The following is an 18,063-nucleotide window of genomic DNA, read 5'->3' as shown; positions in this document are numbered from 1 at the left end:
GTTCCGAAGGTTCGTTAATTCGAAAACGAAATAAGGTTCATTGATCCGAAGGTTCGTTAGTCCGAAAACGAAATTAGGTTCGTTAATCATTTCGTTATCGGACTACCGAACCTTCGGAATTACGAATCTCATTTCGTTTTCGGACTAACGAACCTTCGGAATTACGAACCTTCGGAATAACAAACCTTCGGAATATCCGAACCTTCGGAATAACGAAGCTTCGGAATTACGAATGTATGCGCATTCACACATGTATGAAAAGAAATAAATCATTAATGTAAAAACATACAAAAGAAAGTGGGGATGTGACATCATCAGCCCTCTTCATGAATATTCATGACATGAAAATAACTGTTTCAACAATATATTGCTGAAATTAAAAATTCAATAACGTTGTCATTTGTTATCAGTTTTTGATGAAATTTTCAGCATTTTACTAAGTGAATTTTACTCTATTTAATTAATCTAATAACAAAAGTTATTTTCGGCCCAGAATATCCCTTTATTATTTGGCTTAGAAATAACCAGAAATATCACTGAAGGTGATTAAAAGCCCCATCCTATGGCGTTACCAGTTCTGAACACATTTAGAAAATGAATCTTGCATGTCTTTATCCTAAGATGAATATCTGTGCCAACACTCATAAGTACTGGTAAAGAACTGGGGAAGTAGTTTGATTCACAAGGAGTTTTCCCGGATTTTTGGATGTACTTAGTTACCATAGCAATGAAATTTCTGACAAATGCAAAAAAACCACCCTGTCTTGCACATCTTTACCTCATGAACAATGGGGGAAACACAGACACCTCACTGAAAAACATTCATTAAACTGTGAAACACAGTCCGCACACTGCACGACAGTTACCACACTGTGAAACACTCGACACGTGGTAACAGTCATCAAACTATGAATCACTGTTGCCACACTTTAAAACAGATGCACAGAGTGATCAGACTTTAAAACACAGCCATCACACTGTGAAAAACAGTCCCCACACTGTAAGACACAGTTACCACACTGTGAGACACATCCATCACACTGTGAAACAGTCAACACATGGTAAATGGTAACAGTCTTCAAATTCTGAATCACAGTTGCCACACTGTGAAACAGTCACCACAAGGTGACAGTCATCAAATTATGAATCACTGATACCACACTTTGAAACACAGATGTACAGAGTGATCAGACTTTGACACACAGTCACCACACTGTGATACACATTCATCAATTTATGTAACACAAATTCATCATACTCTGACATATAGTCACCAAACTGAGACACAGTTACCACAATGTGAGACACATACACCACACCACATAATGAAACACTCAGGCAGCACACTGTGAAACACAGAGTGAACACTATTTCACACTGTGGTAGAGTGTATTTATTCACAGAGATAACAGTGTTATCTCTGTGAATAATCCAACATAGTGATTAGTGACTTAACCACAGAGAAGTGAAAAAAAATGCCAAACTTACAAATAAATCCAGATACAATACACGAATGCACAAAATATTGTATAAATAAATGAATTTAATTTCCATTTCAAATCAGACATTACAGGAAAATAAGAGTGTAGCATCATATTATTAGTATTATACATGTACCAACAAAGGTACATACAGAAATACATATTACAGTTCATGTACACTTATTTGTATTATGACATCAAAATAAAGCAATAAAAACATGACAAGCTATATGTTATTCCAAAATTATATTCATGATATTTTCTATCATCTGATGCATAATTTCAGAAAATTGAAAATAAAGAATAGTTTACTTTTGTTAAATCTTTGAACACCCAACCCCATCCTATTTCAATTTAAAAATTAATACAATATTATCTAATTTTGGTCTCCATTGTATGTAGAAAAGCATGAAAAAAAGGTTGAAAACAATTTTTTTCTCTTTCTGTTCATCAGATAGTGAAGAAGACAATCACCCTCTCTTCTGAAGACATGCACCTTCTCTTCCGAAGAATGGACTTCTGGTTGGACAAAATTAGGTAAGTTTAGCATTCATTCACTATAATTGTATCTTAACGAAGAAGCGTAAGAGAAATTGAAAACAGTGGGGTATGATATGTTTTGCTGGACATTTAAAATATTTTTTTGGGGGGGAGGGGGCTGATGAATCTAATTTTGCATTCCATAAAGATATTTTCGTATTCTTTTTTCTGTATTTTGAAATACAGCCTATCATGATACATCCCAAGATGGCCACCATGTTTTACACTATGTTTATATCGCATTTGCAGGGCTGTCATTATTGCGTGAGACATTTGAAGATTCAGGCAATATTTTAGCTGCTAAGGTAGTACTAAAGCAAATAAATACAGTATAGAATAAATAGAATAAAGCCCAGACCTTTCCAACCAGCTGCATTGATACAAATGCCTTTATTCTTTAGAAATAAGCCATCCAAAAAGCTGCAGCAGCTGAAATAAATGCCTCTGTTATTTGAAAATAAGTTATTTCAAAATAAAACATAAAGATCCCTGCAAATACACCCAGTTTTAAAGTGAATTACTTTGACACTCAAACGAATACTTTTAAAGCAATAGATATCATTGTCCAACGAACAAGATATTTGATTCACCTGTTGGAAGTATGCTTCATCTTTTTCATTCAAATCATTGTGTAAAATTTTGTTTAAGCTGCCTGTTCAACCCTGCCAAGTAAAATTTAAAATGTCTCAGGCAGTGTTGGCAGCACTGCATTTGGCTAAAACCTTCAATGAGAAGTTTTTAACACTTTTTGCTATATTCTTACAAGTCTTTCACTATGATTATTGCTTATCGCTTTATCATATGCCATTTCTTCTTTTTCCAGGATCAAGAGGAAAATAAAAGGGTTGAGAATTGCAATAGTTAGCAAGTGTGCCGATGTGCAGATGCTAACCCACAGTCCAGCAGCACTTGTGTGATACATGACATCGAAGCTGTTCAGACTAGTAAAGCCTGGAGAACTGGCTGAAGTAAAGCGGCCGCCATTGGACTGGACCCTCTGCATTCTCTGTCCAGAGAAATCGTCAGAATATCTTACCCAGCCTTGGAAGGGTACAGGGCGAGGGAATCATGAAGCTAAAAGGACAAGTTATCAGTCATTCACAACAAATCTGTTAAAATTTAAAGAACTAGGCAAAGTTCCTTTGAATGTTGTTCCTGAACAATTAGATGATGGGTCTGGCATTGAAGAGACATTACAAACGAACAAAGCAATGTGGCATAAGACTGGCCGGAATATGTTCAGTGACTTGAAATTGGATCGGCAAATAGAAAAGCGTGAACTGGAACCAGACAACAGCAACAGCTGCAGCAGCAGAGTTAAAGTGAGACGAACTAGTGTTCAAGACAACCATTCCACTGGACAGGATCAAGCTTTTTGTTTTTTCTGTGATAAAGAAGCTGGAACTGCAGGATTGCATGATGTTACAACTGGGATGGACCAGACAGTTCGAAAAGTATGCCACAGAGCTTCAAGATACAAGACTCCTGGCTAAATTGGCCCCAGGTGATATGATAGCACTGGATGCAAAGTATCACAAGACTTGCCTGTCGGATCTATACAACAGGTGAGTTGATTTATGAGAAATTGGTGTGAGGGGCGACCTGTGCTGATGTTTCACTGCCCAATGAAATATAAGTAAAGGATTATGGAGAGTTTTAAATGTTGATCGCTGCCTAGATTGACAAAAGGTAGACACTGCCCATAAATCATGCACCTTGTTTTTATATCTCTATGGTTGTAGTATTTTGGTGGGATGAATCATGATTTCAAATTAACTTTCAAACAGTTAAATATAATAATACAAAGTTTACGATCATAGGAAAAGTGCTGATCTCTTCAGCTGATCAGCGGAGCTGATCTCTTACATTGATGAAAGGAGTATTGTTGGGCCTAGTGTTCCTGTCTGCCATCTTGCCGACCTTGTCTTTGTGTATACAGAGCGCCTGGTGGAACTGAGTACGGACAATACAGAGATAACGGTCAATTCAACCCGCCTGAAAGAGCGACTCCTATTGCATTGTCCATATCTGAAAGCTGTGAGGCAAGGAAGAGATGTTCTCCTGACATACGACACTGCGATCGGAGATGCCATCCAAATGACATGCTTTGATGATGATTCTGAAGCGCTACAACTGGCAAAGGCAGCTTTAATTATCAGGAAACAACTTTTCTCCCATGGCAGAAAATTCAATGGATCCTTGATAAATGATTCAGCTGTAAACACAGTTCCTACCAGACTGCTGGCACTGGTCAATATGATCCTTGATGGTCCGAGTATCAAGTCGCAGATGCGAAAAGATGGTTCGTCGACACGAGCAGCTCGAATTATTAGTGAACTCATAATATTCAATAGCATACAGGGCAATCGTGTGAAGAAAGATGCAGTTTGACATAACGCTGACAGAGAGGTCCCTGTACCGACTTACATAGGCCTGAAAGTTCATGCGCAGACGAAATCGTGAGTTGATTGACAGCCTCCTAAAGCATGGATTGTCAATATCTCTGTCGGGTTCTCAAAATATCATCTATCGCAAATGCCATCATCAATCGCTTTGAGGGGGATGGAGTAGTCTGCCCGCCTCAGTTGAAGAACAATCTTTTCACGACAGGACAGGTTGACAACATTGATCATAATCCCAGCGCAACGACAGCAGTTGGCTCTTTTCATGGAACCGCCCATTCCTTGTGTCAGCACCCCACTGAGAACAATCAAGGGACAGATGCTGACCCGGTAGGTCTCGTTGACATGGAGACAGACAAGCGTATCCATCCTCTTCCTCTGGCATACACAAACATCTTGCCTGCACCATCCATGCCGAAGGAATACAAAGCACCAGTGACTTACGGACCAATGCGACCAGATAGAGACAAGTTTAACGAAGACCGCAGTAATGAGAAAAAATGGCTGGAAAAGCAGACCTTTCGGTTGGTGATTTTGTGTCTTGGGCTGCTACCGTGCAAATATGCAGATGCAACATACATGTATGCTGCGGACTACAATTGCACTGATGCCATTATTCGTGAAGTATCACACTCATTCGCAACAATAATGCATTGCGTGTATACCAACCAAAAAGCAACACACTTGTTAAACCCAGGACAAACACCAGTATTGACGATGGACCAACCTTTGTATGCCCTTGGGAAACAGATCCAGTGAAGATTCCATGAGCGCTATGGTGAAGACAAGAATGTGATGTTAGGCCCTCTTCATATCGAAATGGCTTTCTTGAAAATGCTTGGTGATTTGCTTGATGGGACTGGTTGGAGTAATGCTATCGCCCAAGCAGGAGTTGCTACACAAGGGACAGCGGATAGTTTCATTCATGCATCACATGTTGCACGGACAAGGAGAGCCCATCAAATTACTGCTTCTTCACTGTACATTCTCCAAAGGCAAGCTTTTAGGGAGGAAAAAGAATCAGCCATCCATGAGGATCCTGTCTCCGAGGAGAGCTTCACGGAATGGTGTGAGCAGCGAAGCAAGTTCCACCCTATGTTTCGATTTTGGGGCACAGTGCTTGATCTGGAACTGACTTTGTTGGCATTTGTGCGATCAATTCGGACATCAAATTTTGAGCTGTACGCGCAGACATTGCCTCAACTAGCTCCATGGTTCTTTGCGTTAGACCATATCCACTATCCCCGATGGATCCCTGTACACATAAAGGACATCGCAAGGCGTGCCGAGCAGTGCCCACATGTACATGAACACTTCATGCATGGTGCATTCACATCAAACAAAACTGGGAATCTATTCTCTGCAATTGGTTTGGATCATGCGCATGAGCAGGTGAATGCCCAAGTCAAGGGTAACGGAGGAGCCATCGGTCTGACAGAAGATCCAGGTGCCCTACGACGATGGATGTTGGCAAGGCCGCATCTAGCAATGGCCATTGAAGAGTATGAGAGCAGTGCTGACAAGTCACCTGCGGATACTAATCCAAAGCATCATGAACAGAGTCCATCGGTGCAAAAATCCTTTGCTGATGATGTGCGTTCCCTCGTTGCTGTGATGAATGAGTTGGGGAATCCATTCATGGATCGTACAAAGGAATTGGTAACAATAGATTCTCACGACTATACATTGCCAGTCAGACAAGAGAGGGTGACATCAAAGAGTTCTTCAAGCATGAAAACCAAAAATATCCCCCATCACTTTCTTCGTCTGGAACACTTAAACAAGGAACCAAATCAGATCTGGTTAGATTGCTTGAGGCTCTCATCAATACTCCGTCAGCTGTCACAAACACTCCATCTACAGATGTGACAGTTCTTGATGGTGCGGCGCTTGTGCATCTGATTCCAGTTAAAGAATCGAAAACCTTCGCTGAATATGCACAGGAAGCATTCATCCCGCACATCTTGTTTGAACTTGGAAAGGTCAAGCGCGTTGATCTTGTGTATCTCAAGAACAGTTTAAAGCTTTCAATAAGAGCAAACAGAGGTACAGGCACAAGGAAGAGGGTGTCTGGTAATGTGAAGCTTCCAGGGAACTGGAAAAACTTCTTGCGGAATGATAACAACAAGGATGAACTCTTCCGATTCTTAGGACAGCAATGTGTTTCCAAGGACACAGGTGACAAGGTCATCATTTCCATCCTACTGGACTCTGTTGTCACCTCTAGAGAGGATTACACCACAGATGGACTTCAACCATGCTCGCATGAAGAAGCAGATACGCGGATCCTTGTTCATGTCAAAGATGCTATGAACTGTGGGTTCAAGAGAGCAATGATACGAACTGTTGATACTGATGTTGTTGTGCTCGCTCTTGCCCATTTCCAGGACTTGCCAGACATAGAGCAACTCTGGATGGCTTTTGGAACTGGCAAGGATTTCAGGTACATTCCAATCCATGAGATTGCCCGTGCAATATCCCCAGAGATGGCCAAAGGATTGCTTTTCTTTCATGCATTCACTGGATGTAACTGCATCAAATCTTGCAAGGGGAACTGCAAGTGCTTCAAGACAAAGCTGGAATGTACTGCACTTTTGCAAATGTGGAGTATGTTATAAGTAGGAGATCAGAACAGATAAATGTGGACAGGACATCCTTATCTCCTATTTTTCATCTATACCACAAAAATCTCGACAAACATCTCATCAACAATGCAGTTGTTCGCTGATTATTGGTTCCTCTGCCGGACACTCCAAGAGGTTAGCCAACATCCTTACCTGGGAGTCGAACTGTCCAACACTCTTATTTTGGGAAAGTCAAAGCCTAATGGTTGCACTAGCGCGGACTACATTGTGGCCATCTGAGAATCCTCTGATTTTGACACAACCAACATGTTTCAAATCACCGAAATGGATATACAGTGTATATGTTTGAACTGTGTGCTTGTTTTCGTGCAAATATTACGTAGGTATTCACAGGTTTGCAAAAACGACTATATTGTTGCTATAGGGAGAAATGAGCTCATTTGAAATATGATTAAAAGTATCAAGAACATGGGCATATTGTATATTGTCACCTATTGTGTATATCATGGCGGCAATCTTGAAATCAATTACCGCAGATGCAAGTTCTGACATTGGCATTGTGTTTCTAGACATCAAAAACACTTGAACTCCTAGGTGCAATAGAACTGGAAATAAGGACAGAGGGTATTTTGATTTCGGCAGCCATATTGGAATTCAAAATGGAGGCCCCACAGGGTGTTATTTCTTAATTTCACTTTTGCAGACTTCTGATATATTTTAGATTTCGATAATAAGCAATAATTTCCTGACAAAAAACACAGGTATAGTTGTTTTTTGTCGTTTCCTTGTTATCCAGTAAGAGTATGACTCAACTGGTCTTCGAACAGAGTAAAGATAAGATAGGAACAAAGTGAGCATTGTGCTTTTATCACAGCACTGACATATTAAGTTTCCAGCTGGACATTATTCTTAAACCTCTCATCCTTTGACAATTTATGGGAAACACTGACATATTTTTTTTTTCAAGTGGGAATTAGCCTATGGTCATTTGATGAATGAATGATACCAAATGAAGGGACATGATTATGGATATCAAATGCTTGAATTCTCTTCACGTGGTTTCAGTCAACTCTAGGAACATCGTCTCGATAGCTTGTGTTTCATTTTTCTCTCTTATAATATGGATATCACGATAGAGACGTGGACAGTGCGATACTAATAGGTGACCATGATCTCTTCAGCAGCCAGTACAAGATGAAGTATTTTTTAGGCAACCCTAGGATGTACCGCGCCTCAGCAAAGGGAGTAAAGGGGCATTTAGGAAATGGTATGCTGATACAGGCACGATACATTGGCGGCCTCACCAGCTTCGTCCTCACGAACTACTCTTTGACCGACTTTAACGGGTGAATGAGACGATTCCTTGCTGAAAATGAATGCACATGTAATGTATTATAGTGTTCCTTACCTTATCAGAACGAACTGATATTTTTTTTACATGTGGTGAACTATCAAATAATTAACACAAAATTATGCAGGACATTCTTATTGAAAAATAACATAAAACAGCAAGCTTTGCAGAGGGAGACTGTCAGGGATCCCATCCTAGAGCACGTGAAAGAACTCACTCACAAAGGTTGGCCTGCAACCATTCAGGAACTTCAGAATGGTATTCCCCCATTCTGGCCATATCGTAATGAGCTAGGTGTGTCTGGAGGTGTCCTTTTCAAAGGCCGGCAGGTCGTTATTCCGCAATCCATGAGACAGGATATCCTGCAGCAATTGCACAAAGGGCATCCAGGTATAAAGAAGATGAGGCTCTTGGCACGCCAGTCAGTCTATTGGCCCAACATTAATCGCCAGATTGACGAGAATGTCAGGTTGTGCAATCAGTGCCAGGAAAGAATGCCAGAGCAGAGAAAGGAACCACTCATTCCTCATGAGGTACCTATCACCCCTTGGACCAAGGTTGGCATGGATCTGTTTGAGCTGAATACAGTACAGTATCTACTGATAGTAGATTACCATTCCAAGTTTCCAGTCGTACATTGACTGACATCCACGACAAGTGCAGCTGTGGCGAATGCTGTTACTGGTATCTTTTGGACTTCTAGGATCTCCTACAGAGATCATTTCGGATCATACAGAAAACACAGGCAACTGGAGAAAGTACTGCTCCCGCTCTACTCAATCTACGATGTTCTCCAGTAGATGCCCATCTTCCATCCCCTGCAGAAATGTTTGGCCGTCAAGTCCGGACACTATTACCTGCTAACCTGGATTCTAACACAACATATCAAGGAAATAGAACCAAGAACGCTTGGAGCAACGTAGAGGGCGTACTTCTACAACACCTATGAAGCAAAGGATAGTTACACTTTCAATATAACGTTTTATTTGGACAACTGACGAGATAATTTTCCCAATTTATATACAAATGTAAACAAGTTCTTCTTGCTTTCTGTAAAAAAAATCAACTCAATTGATTTCATTTGTGTTACATATTTGTTCATAATTTATTACTTCTTATTAAAAGGCAGTAAAAGTTATAACACAGTAATCTAGATTACTAGAAAACAGAGTATAAAGTATTTTGGGGTTTAAAAAGAGGAAGTGCCCTTTTCCCCTGTGCCCACTTTTAAATTTACATGTACCTCATGGGATAGGATTGGGTGAAAGAAAACATATTAAATGTTTTCTTAATGTGACTTGTTCAATTCTGTGTGACACTCACATTGTATGCCAGAAGTTTATTTTTCATAGTTTTACAAATAATTGTGGTTTTCAAGGAGGAAAAATGTCAGTACAATTACATTGTAGCAGCTTTGTGTTGACTAGACTCAAAAGCTTACGTTTTTTAATTTTATACTAAGAGGTTTAATATTCAAGGAAAACAATGATTTTATGAGAGAATTCGTATGTAATAGTTCAATTGTTATCATATTTTTTACTTGTTCTTATGTTGAGTGTTCTTGCATGCAACAGTTGTTTTTAGCATTGTTTGTGTTCTTCAAAAGACGATGTTTAATTTAATGTTATGGCCCATTGTGTGTTCATTAATTGTAGAAGTGTAATCTTTAAATGAAAAAATAGAGGAAAAGGAAAGAAAAAAAAGAACTTTCAGGAAGGGCGAGAATGTTGTATGCACTTTGTAAAAAGGGATAATGTTCTGCGATTATGTTTTTTTCCCTCAACCAAGCGGCTGTCAATAGAGCTTGTAAAGGGCCTTCTGTTAAAAAATTCATCTGTTTTCTTATATCTTCATTAAAAAACATTTGCTTTAACTTAAATCTCCTAAAGTGAGGATTTATTAATTCTTTTTGTGGTCGTCCCATTTCACCCCATATGTCCCATTTCACCCCCCCCCCCCCCCTGATGTCCCATTGCACCCCGGGATGCCCCATGTTACCCCAAAATTAAGGGTTTAAAAAATCATTAATTACACAAAATAGAATAATGTAGGGGTGGCAATACATACTTCATTATATACTTCAGTATCTATAGTAAATACATTTTGATAATGGCCTAGCTTGACATAAAATTTAAAAAGTTACAAGGAATCTGTCCTGATTATGCCAAAATTTCTCATTTCTCCCCAGTCTCCCCTATATATATTATTACTTGTTGATCTTTTGCTCATAAATGTAGACTATATATATATTCATATGTATTTTTATATCAAAGCTGTATCAAGGACTAAATATTTTAAATAGTTAAATATTTTAAATAGTTGTAAATAGTAAATGTATTTGGGAATACAAAATGACACAAATTCTTTGTCACTTTCATTAACCCTATCTAGGCCGGGGTATTTTGGCCCCCCCCCCTAAGATCTCGGCCGTCAACAACGCGATCGCACTGAAAATTGGCATGCGGGTTGTCTGGGACATAATCTACAAGATTGTATAGTAATTTATTTCATGCGAATCGCTATTAAGTGATTATGCTAATTTATGCGTAATTAGTATGCGAAATCATACTTTTTCCTCTAACTCCCTAAATAAAGCTCAAAATGTACTAATTTTTGGTATAGAAACTCTTTGTGGTGTCCTTAGCAAGCGTACATGAAAAAATTGTGATATCAAATCATTTTCTTATGTATTATATTGTTTTTTGAAATTTCTTATGTATTTCTTTGTTTTTTTGACCTTTTGTTTTTCATTGTTTTTTCAATGAAATTTGTTGGGGACTCTTCTGTGATTATAAAAATCATAAAATGAATACATTTAGACTGGCAAAACTAAAAATAATCATACATTTATGAATTTTGGTTGAAATCACAATTTGCATTGACTTTGTACACGAAATCACGTTTTTGAGCAATTTTCGGTCTGACATGCACTTACATAATGTTGTGTAATTTCGGAACCACATACCCGGGTGATGCAAAATTGGTCTCAAAAGTTGCGCAAGACTTGAAAGTAAAAACTCAGTGAGCGGCGTGGTAAAAAAATTTCGCATGGCGAAAATATCGCGCGATTCGTTGAGGGGGGCCTCCGAGGCCCCCCCCCCCGGCCTAGATAGGGTTAAGACTACTGCAAAGTATATTTCACTCTCCTTCAATCGACCCTTTAATTTGCTCTGGTGGTATCCTTGATTAGTTTGAATCAAGTCAATGTACACTTGCAAGTCTGATTGATGAGCTTGAGATTTTGTTGTGTACATGGAAATGTACAATGATCAGTACTGTGTAAATGCCCCTAATATGCATATCTTTACTTTGATTATTTACTCCAATTTTTTGTTTGCTTGTTCTATGATGTTTTAAATGATTGCTAATGTAAGTTTTTAACATTCTGGTGGCCTATGGCCCACAAGCTAAGCTTCTTAGTAGGTCACCATGTTTCATTTCCATCTTCTCTCATGGGTGTTACTAATGTTCCATCAAAAGGAGTGCATGTATTATGTATATTATCCTGTATTTATTCACTTTTGTTCTTTGCTATTTACTAGTATCGCAATGATTTACTGTTGTTATTTGATATCGGAATTGAAACGAAATAAAGATTCATTCATTCATTCAATGTGGCTTGAATGGGATGATGAGCTTCCAACAAACAAAGAATGCAGATGGAAGTCTCTGTTTGAGGAGATGAAGGGACTGAGAAATGTCAAGCTGGACACATGTTTCACTCCTCCCTTAGAAGTAGAGCAACCAGTCCTATGTTCATTTCCAGACGCATCGGAATACGCATTTGGTGCATGCGTATACAAGAGATGGCGACTACAGAAGGGATGGTTAAACACCAGGTTCGTGACAGCCAAGTCAAGAGTTGCACCACTTAAAAGGTTAAAAGTGCTCAGACTTGAGTTACAGGCAGCTGTTATGGCTACAATACTTACATAAACAGTATTGAAGGAGCTGAGAATGACTTCTTCACCGACAGTATGATTGTCTTATCATGGATGATTAGCAAGACAAGAAGTTTCAAGCCCTTCGTAACAGCTAGAGTTGGAGAAGTTCAAAGTAGCTCTGACCCAAGTCTGTAGAGACATGTCCCAGGTAGCCTGAATCCAGCACATTTAATAGATATCAAGAGGTATATCTGTCGATCAACTACATGACAGATGGAAAACAGGCCCAGAACTTCTATGCCTGCCTGATGACCAGTAGCCACAACATGAATGACAGGCAGATACTTTGGCTGGAGATGAAGAGAGACATAATGTGAAAGCAGTCATGCACATCGCAAGCCATGAAGTTGTTGACTGCACAAGAGCATCCAGCTGGAGACAACTTCTAAGAATCACAACTTAAGTTTTTTAAGATTTGTTCGGATTCTGAAGAGCAAGATCCAGAAGAATGTGATACCTGATGTTGAATTCACTCTTATACCATCAGAATTGACTGAAGTAGTGGGTTATCAAAGCACAACAAAGTCTAAAACACAGATATGAGAAAGGGGAAATCAAGGTGCTAACTCTCTTTCTAGATGATGAAGGCTTGCTGAGAGAAAAGGTGGCAGAGCAGAAAACCTCATAGAACATCATATGAAACCAAGCATCCAGCTCTGCTGCCATCAAATTATCATGTGTCAGTTCTTATCACCGACACATGTATGAACTAGGTAATCACTGCATCACCATGACCACTGCCAAAAGTAGGAGAAAGTTTTGGATTCTACAGGGAGCTATTAAGCTAGCCCAGACTATCAAGTTCAGATGTGTAGTTTGCAGAAGGAATGAAACACAGATGGCAGATCTTCCAGATAAGAGAATGGCATCATTCACATCACCATTCCATTTCACTGCCATTGAATATTTTGGACCGATAGTAGTAGAAGTGAGCAACAACACGACTAAATACTATGGAGTAATATTTACCTGCCTAAATGCTAGAGCCGTTCACCTAGAGTTAGCTGTTGAGTGTTCTACTATGGAATTCATCTGAAGTTCTGAGGTTTTCCTCAATACGTTGTTCAGTCACAACGGCACCAAGTTTGGAAACCCATCAAAAAGGTTGCCCTGAGTCACTTGTCAAGCCATGTAAATCAGCCCTGAAGAAAAGCAGTGGGTAGTCAAACATTGACTCCATTTGAACTCGTTACCTGTCTGAAAGAGATAGTGAATCTGGTGAATCAACGACCAATTGGCTGAACTCTGAATGACCCAGACAATGGTGCCTACCTTTAGCCGAACGACATGCTAATGGGGAGATCTCGAAAATAGTACCACAAGGACCATTCATCGAATCCCGAAACCCAAGAAGTTGCGGATGATTTGAGCAGTACATAGTGAATGTTTTGAAAGAACTGGAACAGAGACATTTTTCCATTGCTCGTACCATGCAAAAGATGGAACACTGAAAGACATAACGCACGTGTGGACAATATCATTCTGATAGCAGACTTAAATGCAACTACAGGAAACTGGACTCTAGGTCGGGTAATTATCTGATGGACGCATTCACAACGTCAAAGTAAAGATTGTGGACTCTGAACTGAGGAGACCCATCAAAAAGATTTATTTATCTTGCTGATATGATGATTGAATTCATGAATATATAAATTCATATAAATTCTGTCATTACGTCAAACCCTCGTTTGGAAAAAGACCGCAGTTCAGACTGCAAACTGCAGTTCCAGACCCCATTTTTCATTTGAAAACCTTAACATTTCCAAGCCCCGATAAACCCTTATTGGCCATGTAATCCCGTTGTCTCAATTTCAAAACCACATGCCAGTAAATGAGCATTGAGCCACACAATCTCAAGCATTACATATCCAATGTGCGGACAATTTTAGGATTTTCATGGGTAATTTGCATATTTTGGCGGCCATATTGGATTTTGCCATTTTGCGGAAAATGCTCAAGGTTACACGAGTGGTAGATATTATTGCTGAAAATTATCATCGCCTGTATTTGTATCATCATAACTTTGTGCTCCGTTTAAACCATCATGGGAGACAGTCAAAACACAATCTCTAACGCAAAACGTGATTTTGTTGCTACCCCTACTTCTAACCCAACCCAAGTCAAGAAACCACGTGGAGAGTACGAGCTACGCTCTTGTAATGCCCCAGCCCCCTGGCTCGATTTCTCGGTTGACGATGTCTCTGAATCTGTGAAAGTGCTGCTGACCGAGAAGTTGCCCCAACAGGTCGGTGGAGTTGCTGCCGCGCACACCGCTGATATATCCCCCCACTCAGAACCAGCTCGCCTCAGTGATGAAAAACGTTATTGACCAGCTGCTACCCACCATCATCGAAAGTGTGGCAACTGTGGTTGATCATGTTGTGACTGCTGCTCTCCAAAAAATCACTGAGATCCCTGCATTCTCAGAGAAACTCCAAAAGCAGGCTCTCTTGGCCAAATATGACAACGACCGTCTGGAACAGTACTCTCACAGGGAATCCATCCAAATCTCAGGCATCCCGCAGGAAAAGGATGAGAATGTCGCCAAGAAGGTTGTTGACCTTAGGAAGAAGATTGGAGTCAATCTACAGGAGAACGACATCTCTGTGGCACACCGCAACGACAAACGTCGGTATATCCTGTGCAAAATGACAACTCGCTCCGCTGCCGACAAAATGATAAGTGCGCGCAAACGTCTGAAAGACCTGCCCAAATGTGCACACTCCGTGTACATTAATGAAGACTTGACCCCCCTCAGAAGCAGACTTCTGGGGTATGTCAAAAGCTTTGTCAATGTTAAGCGTGCTTTGTCAATGTTAAGCGTGCCTCTACCAAGAATGGGAAGATTTTCTGTAACCTCGCCAACGACTCCCTGAAAATCATTGAATCTCCAAATGACTTGTTCAAGTTGGGATTAGATGACATTGACTACAGACGTCTGGGTCTTGGTAACTACCTCTACACCTAGGCTGCTGGCAGAGGTTCTGAACAACATGTCACTCCAAACCTTGCCTCTACTACATCTCTAACTTACCTCATTTCTGATCCCAACACATCCCCTTACCATGATAGTAATATTCCATCTACCACTCACTGTTACTCTATGGGCACCCCTCCAGCTCAACATCACTTGACCTCCTCTTCGCTACCGTGCAGTGAATTGGTATACCCTCATATTAGCCCTAATATTACGCCGGAAAAACATCTCATAACCCTTCTGCAAAAACATGCTGTTAACCTCACAAAATTTAGACTGGCAAACACACTACTCCCAGTGGTCTCAGGTAGATATACCAGCATTAGTTACGATGAGAGGTTATGTACTTTGTGCGATCAAGGAAAAATTGGAGACGAATTCCATGCCCTTTTTGAATGTAGCTTCTTCAACGATGTTAGAAAGGAGCTTCTCCCTATGTATTAAAAAAACCCAAATACTTTTAAGATGGAAAAATTGTTTACTACTGTAAGTAAAGAAAAAATGACAAAGCTTTGTAAATTGATTTATGCCATTATTACAAAATACAGGGCCTCGTAGCCATCATAAATCCCTACCCCCTAACCCTGCCGCCACCCTCACCCTGAGCTTCATCCCCCATCAGTCTCGGGGTAACCTACGTACGGTACGTTACCCCAGTATCACGTATGTTCCACTATCAGTATTACACAGTAATGTTCCCCACGCGTGGACTTATATACACAATAGTCCTATAAGTTATGTCTCACAATGTATATACGTTAAATTCTCATCTATATTTATCTTGCCGTTTCATATTATGTATAAACATGGAGCTACAAGCTCCATGGTATAAGTACTGCCATTTTCAGGCAACGTAGGTTGCCTGTTTTGCTCATCTAGTATTGTATATTCACCCTACATATAATGTATATGAACTGCACTTAATGTGGTTGGGTGACCTGCCGCGGGTTACAGAATACTAGTAGTCAGGTGTTCAAGATCATATTAGACCTTTTACATACCACCTTTTTACATAATCCATGTTTGTTGCGATTGACTTCTGACCTATTCGCCCCGCTGCATGTCGCCCAACTACTTAAGTGTGAGCTCACCATGTAGTATGTATATTACCAATTTGTAAATATGTTACTTTTGTTCAAATGTTTGAGCCTTTATTTGCCCCAATTGGGGCCAAAAGGTATTTATTCAATAAAAGTTCAAAGTTCAAGGCATCATCCAGATTCGGAATCAGCACGCTCGAATTGACAAGAAACCATAAAAAAATATTGTATATGTAAAAAAAACAAGGTTTGGTCAAGTTTCTATGGGGCCTATCCTAGACTAAAAGTGTTAGTATGAAAAATAGATTTACAAATTTAATGATGTAAAAAGGAAAAGAATTTGATAAACCAAAATGAAGATGAGGACAAACAAGTGCTTTCATAATTGTAATTCATATTAGAATCTATTGATGAAATCATGATGGAATATAGTATGAAAGATAAGTCACTCACTGGTTGGCCAGATGCTGCGAATTTATTGGCTACCAAGAAGGTAGCCAATCTTATTCACAAAGATTTTAGGAATTGGACCCCCAGCATACGATATATCAGGAAAAATATTGGCATGAGTGAATCAGGAAAAAATTGGCGAGTTGTGTCAGGGAAAGCAGGATGTGAACTTCCTTGAATTCAGCCAATGCCCTGGAAGTCACATTTTCCCATTCTTTTCATTTTTCACTAAATTTTTATAAAGTAAGTGGTGCTCATTCAAGTGGAAATATTTTCGATAGTTATAATCGTCATTTGCGTAAATGGATCTGTACCAATATTAAAAAGTGGAAAAATCTTCAGGATATTACAAATGTATAATTTTACAGGATTTTTTTCAAAGTGTAAACTTTTTTTTCATACGCACTGTAGAGTATGACCAAACAAGCATATAACATAGTACACTCTCTGACATCACACGCTGGTCTGACTGGCTTCCTATAAGGACTGGTGCCCTTATTTGCTAGAGCTCCTGTGAGTACTGAGCTGACAGGGCTTTTGCCCCTTAAATTGTCTGTGAACGGTGCAGCAAACACAAGGGCACCAGGCCCAACCAGGATTTAGCTGGGAAGTTCAGTAGTGGTGATGCAGGATGGTACTTGTTGTGAATTAAGATTTTTATTTATATATACTGTCATATCCTTCCCAGGCAGTTAACCCTGTCTAGGCCGGGGGGGGGGCCTCGGAGGCCCCCCTCAACAAATCGCGCGATATTTTCGCCGTGCGAAATTTTTTGACTGCGCCGCTCGCTGACTTTTTACTTTCAAGTCTTGCGCAACTTTTGAGACCAATTTTGCGTCACCCGGGTATGTGGTTCCGAAATTACGCGACATAATGTAAGTGCATGTCAGACCGAAAATTGCTCAAAAACGTGATTTCATGTACAAAGTCAATGCAAATTGTGTTTTCAATAAGATAACGATTTGATATCACAATTTTTTTCATGTACACTTGCTAAAGACACCACAAAGAGTTTCTATACCAAAAATTAGTACATTTGGAGCTTTATTTAGGGAGTTAGAGGAAAAAGTATGATTTCGCATACTAATTACGCATAAATTAGCATAATCACTTAATAACAATTCGCATGAAATAAATTACTATACGATCTTGTAGATTATGTCCTAGGCAATCGCTTGCCAATTTACGGCACGATCGCGCGGTCGACGGCCGAGATCTTAGGAGGGGGGCCTGGGAGGCCCCCCCCCCCGGCCATAGGAACTCCCAAAATACCCCGGCCTAGATAGGGTTAAT

General features: G+C 39.8%; 1 protein-coding gene across 1 annotated transcript; it reads left to right on the top strand.

Moving 5' to 3' along the window:
• The first annotated feature begins 4,507 nt into the window (after window positions 1–4,507).
• On the top strand, window positions 4,508–10,312 carry LOC121422601. The gene is made up of 3 exons (XM_041617753.1): window positions 4,508–4,947; window positions 5,419–5,492; window positions 6,047–10,312. Exons 1-3 carry the CDS (start codon window positions 4,508–4,510, stop codon window positions 7,039–7,041), a joined length of 1,509 nt encoding a protein of 502 aa, XP_041473687.1. The 3' UTR covers window positions 7,042–10,312.
• The last annotated feature ends 7,751 nt before the right edge of the window (window positions 10,313–18,063 follow it).

Source organism: Lytechinus variegatus, chromosome 10 (assembly GCF_018143015.1).
Source record: "Lytechinus variegatus isolate NC3 chromosome 10, Lvar_3.0, whole genome shotgun sequence".
NCBI lineage: Eukaryota > Metazoa > Echinodermata > Echinoidea > Temnopleuroida > Toxopneustidae > Lytechinus > Lytechinus variegatus.
The sequence above is the reverse complement of the archived record's forward strand: the minus strand, read 5'-3'. Positions and strand labels throughout refer to the sequence as shown.

What these genes read in the sequence shown, in the direction of transcription:
- LOC121422601 (XM_041617753.1), top strand. Translation starts at nt 4,508, where the DNA reads ATGGATTGTCAATATCTCTGTCGGGTTCTCAAAATATCATCTATCGCA. An exon ending in CTGGAAAAGCAGACCTTTCG is followed by an intron (nt 4,948 to 5,418) that starts GTTGGTGATTTT and finishes CATTCTCCAAAG; the next exon opens with GCAAGCTTTTAGGGAGGAAA. An exon ending in GGAGAGCTTCACGGAATGGT is followed by an intron (nt 5,493 to 6,046) that starts GTGAGCAGCGAA and finishes GTGATGAATGAG; the next exon opens with TTGGGGAATCCATTCATGGA.